At 46.2% G+C, this 8355-nt stretch overlaps 1 protein-coding gene across 1 annotated transcript in view; it reads left to right on the top strand.

Moving 5' to 3' along the window:
- The first annotated feature begins 893 nt into the window (after positions 1–893).
- Positions 894–8355, top strand: part of UST (uronyl 2-sulfotransferase) — a 194773-nt gene continuing 187311 nt past the window's right edge. The window contains exon 1 of the mRNA XM_017883647.1: positions 894–1055. Coding sequence (XP_017739136.1) covers positions 894–1055 — 162 coding nt within the window. The remainder of the gene's footprint in view (positions 1056–8355) is intronic.

Raw genomic sequence — 8355 nt, 5'->3', positions numbered from 1 at the left:
AGAATGGGGGAGGTGCCGCACACTTGTAAACAATCAGATCTCGCAAGAACTCATGACCACAAGGACAGCACCAAGCCATGAGGGATCCACCTTCATGACACAAACACCTCCCACCAGGCCCCACCTCCAACACTGAGGATTATATCTCAACATGAGACTTGGAGGGGACATCCAAAACTATAACAATATATTTAATTATCTTACCTCTGTGACTTAATGTCCTCAAGTTGTAAATGGGGTCATTAAACATCAAGAAAATTAAGTGATATTTCCAAAGTCACTTGGCTAGTAGAGGGCAGGTCTGAGATCTGAACCCAGGTCATTTGATTCTGGAGCCTGCAGGATTGACTCTACAACCCCTGGGCCATGTTCTTTGTCACTAGTCAATTCTACTGAATCCATTAAGTGATTCCCCTGTGGCTCCTTTTCACCATCCCACTTACATAAGCGTGATTGTGGCTATTTAAAATACACGGCACCCTGATCATTCATTTCATAGTCCTTCCTCTGGTCAACAATTCTAACAATTTCTTCTTTATTCGTTTTGTTGCTGTTGTTCTTTATTGGATTCACATGGGCATGGCATTGGGCTCCTCTGTGCTGACCAGTTTCCTTATCTCCTTTCCATCCCAGTCCTACAGCCTGGAAAGAGGGGGTGCCTTTCAGGGATGAGACCAGAGGGTATCTTTGCTTCAGATTTTCCAGAACTCTCTTACTTTTGGATCCTGTGGGCCCGTGAAGTGTGTTGTGGGGATCATGTATGAATGTGGGGGGTCATGTATGAGTGGGGGGGTTGTGTGTGAGTGGGGAGATCATGTTTGAGTGGGGGCGTCATGTATGAGTGCAGTGATCGTGTATGAGTGGGGGCGTCATGTATGAGTGAGGGGTCGTGTATGAGTACGGGGGTCGTGTATGAGTGCAGGGGGTCGTGTATGAGTGCGGGGGAGTCGTGTATGAGTGTGGGGGGATTGTGTATGAGCACGGCAATCGTATATGAGTGTGGGGGGATCGTATATGAGTGCGGGGGGATCGTGTATGAGTGCGGGGGAGATCGTGTATGAGTGGGGATTCATGTATGAGTGCGGGGATCATGTGTGAGTGCAGGGGGGTCGTGTATGAGTGCGGGGGGGATCGTGTATGAGTGCGGGGATCGTGTATGAGTGCGAGGGGGATCGTGTATGAGTGGGGGGAATCGTGTATGAGTGCGGGGATCGTGTGTGAGTGCGGGGAGATCATGTATGAGTGCGGGGGATCCTGTATGAGTGCGGGGGATCATGTATGAGTGCGGGGATCCTGTATGAGTGCGGGGATCGTGTATGAGTGCATGGGGATCGTGTATGAGTGGGGGGATCGTGTATGAGTGGGGGGAGGTCGTATATGAGTGTGAGGGGATCATGTATGAGTGCAGGGATCGTCTATGAGTGCAGGGGATCGTGTATGAGTGCGGGGATTATGTATGAGTGCGGGAGATCATGTATGAGTGTGGGGGATCGTGTATGAGTATGGGGATTATGTATGAGTGGGGGAGATCGTGTATGAGTGTGAGGGGATCATGTATGAGTGTGGGGGGTCGTGTATGAGCGCGGGGGATCGTGTATGAGCGCAGGGGGTCGTGTGTGAGTGTGGGGGGATCGTGTATGAGTGCGGGAATCGTGTATGAGTGCGGGGATCGTGTATGAATGGGGGGCATCCTGTATAAGTGCGCGGATCGTGTATGAGTGCGGGGGATAGTGTATGAGTGCTGGGATCGTGTATCAGTTGGGGGATCCTATATGAGTGCGGGGGTGTCGTGTATGAGTGCAGGGATAGTGTATGAGTGCCTATGAGTGCAGGGGATCTTGTATGAGTATGGGGATTGTGTATGAATGTGGGGATTATGTATGGATGTGGAGATTATGTATGAGTGTGGGGATCATGTATGAGTGTCTCCAGGACTGACAGAATATCCCCTGGTGGTTTAAGTCAAGTGGGACCCAGAGAAACTCTGGACAGATAAGAGGGTGATGCTCTTAGTTCCTCTTTTTACCCATAAAACAAGCGGTTCAACAAAACAATACATTGTTTGCAGGAACAATATGTTCTGAAATTATAAGCTCTGAAATGTATTCTTGAAAAGATCTTTACGGCCCCGGAAAGGTTTAGGCTCCCATATGGTTCAGGGGATAAGCTCTATGCCTGGAGGTGCCCTGCTCCAGCCCACTCCCAGGCAACCTGTGAGCTAGGCCTGGCCCTTTCCAATTTCCTTGCACCCCCTTGGAGCAGGTGCTGACCAGAACTGCTTGATCACCATCCCCGTCACAGGGAGTTCTGTGATCATCCGCGCTCCATCAGCATTCTCTTTTGACAAGAAGCTTGTTTTGTATAATCTCCCACCAGAAATGATGGAGGTGGCCTGAGATGAAGATGAACCTCAGTAAAATCTGTTAGGTTTTACTTCTGGAAAGTGGGATTCAGCCTGGATTATGAAGTACATGAATTTGTGTTTTGCAACTCAATGGCTCTCAACCTTGGCTAGACAGTAGAATTATGTGAGGAACTTTAAAAATACCAAATACCATGGACTTGTTCCAGAATAATTAAAGTCAGAATCGCTAAGGCTGGGCCCTGACAGCAACATTTCTTAAAAGCTGGCGAGTAGAATGTGCAGGGAGGGCTAAACCTTAAGTGAGAAGATGATGAGACAGTGAAGGCGGCTCTAGTACCGCTATTGCTACTTGTAGTAGTGCAGCTAGTGAACAGTTACTAGGTGCCTATCATGTGCTGATGTTGTTCTGAGCATTTTTCGTAGAGCAAAAGTATTCTCATGCATTCCTTACAATAACCTGTCATCTTATTTCATTTTCACCGATGTGTACTTGGAAAACCTTGAGGAGGTAGAGCAGTGTATTCAGAGTGGAATCCTGTCTGGGGCATTCTCTACTACAGAGGTGAAGTTTAACCTGTTTGTCTAGGTGCAAGATATCTGACTTTTATTGCTCAAGAAAAGGTCTTGCTCTGTGACCCAGGCTGGTATGCAGTGGCACGATCTCGGCTCACTGCAACCTCTGTCTCCCGGGTTCAAGTAATTCTCCCACCTCAGCCGCCCGAGTAGCTGGGATTACAGGCACCCACCACCAGGCTCAGCTAAGTTTTGTATTTTTAGTGGAGATGGAGTTTCGCCATGTTGGCCTGGCTGGTGTCGAACTCCTGACCTCAGGTGATCCACCCACCTCGGCCTCTCAAAGGGCTGGGATTATAGGCATGAGCCACTGCGCCCCGCCAGATCTCTGACTTTTCATATCCATTGTCTTGTCATAGAAGACTTAGGTGGTCTTGGATGGCAAACATGCCTTGGTTCTGCCAGCTGAGACCTAGGTGTAATACGGTAAACAGTGATCTTCAGATTCTGAGTTATAAATCCTGGCCTCCTAATTCCTAGAATCAGACTTCACATGAGTTTCTTGAAATGCATCTTTGCTAAAAATAGTTTATAAAACTGCCAAAGTAGAGAGACCTTAATAACATACTGCCATGCAGAGACTCTGGTAGTACATACAAAGTCCTCCAAGTGCACCAACTAACTCCTGTGTACTTGGATTTAACACCTTTGCACCTTTCCATGTGATCCCTCATGTTACATTTATAACCTCCCTGGGAGGGCTCCATCATGAAGGGCTAGATGGGTAAGGTGAAATTTAGATTGTGTTATAATTTAGCTGGTTGCAAAGTCTGAGATCACTTGTCTTCTAGTCAGGTCATTTAAAAAACATATTAGGCTGGGCGCAGTGGCTCACACCTATAATCCTCGCACTTTGGGAGGCCAGGGTGGGCGGATCATGAGGTCAGGAGATCAGGGCCATCCTGGCTAACATGGTGAAACCCCGTCTCTACTAAAAATACAAAAAGTTAGCTGGGCGTGGTGGTGGGCGCCTGTAGTCCCAGCTACTCAGGAGGCTGAGGCAGGAGAATGATTGAACTGGGGAGGCAGAGCTTGCAGTGAGTGGCGAGCCTGCCACTGTATTCCAGTCTGGGCGACAGAGCCAGACTCCGTCTCAAAAAACAAAAAAAAAAAAAGAAAGAAAGAAAAATTAAACCATTAGTGTAGTGTAGTTGGTTTTGGTGTATTCTTCTATCAATGTATGGACTCATGTAACCACCACCATCTGCAAGGTATAGAACAGCAGCATGGAGTTCCCAGGGATGGAGTAGGGCGTCAAAGCCACCCTTTGTCTCCTCCACTTACCTGAGAGGCCTGGATAAGCTTAAGTTTCTCTAAGAGGTTAAGGTCTATGGCCAGCCCTCACTAGTGATTTCTTGGCAGTTAGGTTATAAACTCAGAAAGTTTGGCTGATGATAAGAATGGGAATGTGTGAAGTTTTTCCCACTTGACAAGACACTGTAATTCATGATCCTCAACGGAGGGACTTGAGCCATGAAAACAAGGCTGGAATCAAAGCTCTAAAGGTATAGGTTACTTTCCAGAAAGAAATGAACTGATTTACCCATAGAGGCCTTTGAAAATAAGAATGTTCTGCCTGGCAGAGTGCTGAGCCTGGGGTGTCCTGGGTGGGTGTACACAGGACATGTGGAGGAGGGTGTCAGGAGCATGTTTGTCCTCTGTCTTGGTCCAGACCCTTGCCAGCCCACTTCTGCCTTTTCTTCCCTTCCCCGAATTTAGATCTTCAGCTCCATGCTCAAAGGCCTGGAGGGTTTGGGGCTGCCCTTCCATCCCCACAACTTAACACCCACCATAGACTCCTTGACAAGGCAAAGCAGCCAGAAGCTCCTTTGATGCCTGGGAGCCTCTCCAGGAAAGCTCATTTTGATAACAGCACTCATCCTTTGATCTCCACAGGGAGCAAGTTACCAACTTCATTTTTTAAAATTCTGACAGTTTTGTTGACTTTGCTCTCTGATGAAAGCGTAAAATCCTAGGATGAAAAGCTCTACCTAAATATCAAATAATAAAATAGTTATACGCTAGAAGAAGAGACACTTGCTGTCTCCAGCTAAATAAATACCTTGTATCTATGCAACTTTGCTTTTCCCCTTTCTATACCTCTCTTGTCAGGGCAAAGCATTTAGAGACTCTGAGTTCTAAGAAACCGTGGGAGCACAGTAATCTGCTGGTGAGATAACTGAGATAACAGGGCCCACGGTCCAGGTGCCAACACTGAGGACCCCCGTTCCTTTCTGTGCACAGAAAGAAGCACTAAAGAGAGTTGTCTCATTTCTGGTTGGGCACGGTGGCTCACACCTGCAATTCTAGCACTTTGGGAGGTCGAGGTGGGTGGATCACCTGAGGTCAGGAGTTTGAGACCATCCTGGCCAACATGGTGAAACCCCATCACTACTAAAAATACAAAAATCAGCTGGGCGTGGTGGAGGGTGCCTGTAATGCCGGGTACTCGGGAGGCTAAGGCAGGAGAATCTCTTGAACCTGGAAGGCGGAGGTTGCAGTGAGCCGAGATTGCACCGTTACCCTCCAGCCTGGGCAATGAGCAAAACTCCATCTCAAAAAAAAGAAAAAAAAAAAGAGAGAGAGAGAGAGAGAGAGTTGTCTCATTTCTGTGATGTGACATCTGATTATGAAAGTCTTCTATACTGAAGGCGTGGGGGAGGAGGAAGGTAGAAGGATGGAAAGGAAAGAAAGAAGAAAGGGGAAAGATAAGAAAATGACTAATTGTATTAGAATATTTTTGCATTTTATGGAGCTGGAGGTATCAACAGTAGTCAGCCTGTATGGGTTTGAATTCTGCTGTTTGCTTACTGGCGATGTGGGTAAGATGCTTAACTAATATCACCTTGAGGGGTGCTTGTGAGGATGAGATAAAATGATCTTTATAAAGTGCCTGCCAAGTAGTAAACACTCAATAAAGGTTGTTATACAATCCAGTGGCAAAAAATAGGATTTTCATTTCTTACTTGGTTTCTAGGTCCTTCTACAGAATAGGAGGAGCTCTGTAAATACTGACTGAATATGTAGATGAGAGAATGCCTAATGAGGAGGTGGAGAACTAGTGCAGCCCACATTGCCCACATCTCTTGTTACCATGCTTAGGAGCTTCTGTCATGCGTGTCAGCGCGTCTCTATTTTGAGGTAATGCTTAACTCTACCAGGGAAAGAATTTAGTGCAGACCTAACTGTTAAGATAGCTATGAAGCCAGTGTCCTTAAAACCAAAGTCATTGAATAGAAAAGAGATAGGATTGACCATTTGGCTCTGATACACTGTTCTCTTAGTTTCAGTATTTCTCACATTTAGAACTAACAAAGAATTTAACTGTTGAGTCAAAAGTTTGCCATAGGACTTAGACCAATACCATGTGGAAGGTAGTGAGAAGGATTGTCTAGAAGGAAGTGTGAGATGCAGTTAGACATCCAAACTGAGGAGCTAAGGAGTTAATGGATACCCAAGCTAGGAGTTTGACGAAACAATCAGGCATATAAATTGTTCTTTTTAGGAGTTTTTAGGAACATCAGTTCTTATGGAAACATTGAGTATTCTACACATCTATGTAGAAGCTTTATGGACTGGACTTCCTGGTTCCACTAAAGTTGAATAGGCAATGACAGTAACAACAATCCCAATACTTAACTTTTACCAAGGGCTTACTTGGTGCTTGATCCTGACTTAGGTGCTCTGTATGCATTATTCTACTTAATCCCACACGATGTATGTCTATGACGTGGATACCAACATTCTCTTCATTTACACAAAAAGAGATAGATACAGAGAGATTAAGAAAATGACCCAGTATCATATAGATAGCTAAGTCAAGGCATTGAGTTATAACGGGATAAATTATGAGGTGGACTTCTGCAAAATGTGTGTCCTCTAAGATAGGTCTTTTCTCCAAAACTTCATGATTAATACTTCTGTTCACTTGTTAAAAAACATTGGGCCAGGCGCAGTGGCTCATGCCTATAATCCCAGCACTTTGGGAGGTTGAGGCGGGCAGATCACTTGAGGTCGGGAGTTCAAGACCAGCCTGGCCAACATGGAGAAACCCTGTCTCTACTAAAAATGCAAAAAGTTAGCTGGATGTGGTGGTGCATGCCTGTAATCCCAGCTACTCGGGAGGCAGAAGCAGGAGAATCGCTTGAACCCGGGAGGCAGAGGTTGCAGTGAGCAGAGATCGTGCCACTGCACTCCAGCCTGGGCAACAAAATGAGACACCATCTCAGAAACAAACAAACAAACAAAAATTGCAGGCCCTTTGGCTAAAGAGCAAACTGGGCTAATGTACTAGTAATAGTTCCTTCTTACAAGCCATTGCTAAGGTTTTGGTGTAAAGAGTTAGTTAATGTGGTATATCATTCATTAAGTGAATACTAAGTACCTACTATTTTCTAGGCTCTGTTCTAGGAACTAAAGCAATGAACAGGTCACACAAGTCCCTGTTCTCATAAAGCTTGTACACTGGCTGAAAGAGACAGTAAACAAGTAAATTAAGTGTGCTATTTTAGACAGGGTATTCAGAGTGAGCATCGATGAAGAAGTTCCATTTGAACAGAGACTGAATGAAGAGGGTGGGTAAGAGCTTTTCTGGAAGAGGATAGGGCCAGTTCAAAAGGCCCCTCATTAACAAGAGGCTGGAGTGCTCTGAACCACAGAGAAGGCTGTGGTGGCTGGTGGTGCATGGAGGGGGAGGTGGGGCCTGGCTGTGCAGGGCCTTACAGACCATGGTAAGGAGCTGACTCGTGTGTGTGTAGAGAAATTGAGTTTAAGCAGAGGGCTACCATGATCTAGTAGATAAGGTTGAAAGATCTCTCTGGTTGCTATATGAGTAAGAGAGGAAATTAGTGATAGAGATACAGGGCATCTCTTATATGGCCCAGAGGGGCTGGTGAGAAGTGGTCAGATTTGAGTTATATTTTGAAAGCCAAGCCAATAGGACTTGTCTTTGGGTTGGTATGTACAGCATGGGGGTAAAAGATGGATCAAGAATGACTCTTGGCTGGGCGCGGTGGCTCAAGCCTGTAATCCCAGCACGTTGGGAGGCCGAGGCGGGTGGATCACAAGGTCAGGAGATCAAGACCATCCTGGCTAACATAGTGAAACCCCATCTCTACTAAAAATACAAAAAACTAGCCGGGCGTGGTGGTGGGCGCCTGTAGTCCCAGCTACTCGGAGGCTGAGGCAGGAGAATGGCGTGAACCCGGGAGGCGGAGCTTGCAGTGAGCCGAAATTGCGCCACTGCACTCCAGCCTGGGCGACACAGCAAGACTCCGTCTCAAAAAAAAAAAAAAAAAAAAAAGAATGACTCTTGGTCTTTGGCCTGAAAAATGGGACACTTTTGGAGGAAGGGATATGTTGTATAACCCAATAAGGAAGACAGTGGAGGCAGAAATTTGGGGATGGAATTGGAGCAA

The sequence above is a fragment of the Rhinopithecus bieti genome, unplaced genomic scaffold (genome assembly GCF_001698545.2).
Source record: "Rhinopithecus bieti isolate Rb0 unplaced genomic scaffold, ASM169854v2 scaffold_13747, whole genome shotgun sequence".
Taxonomy (NCBI): domain Eukaryota; kingdom Metazoa; phylum Chordata; class Mammalia; order Primates; family Cercopithecidae; genus Rhinopithecus; species Rhinopithecus bieti.
Note: the sequence above shows the minus strand (reverse complement) of the source record. Positions and strands in the feature narration are given on the sequence as shown.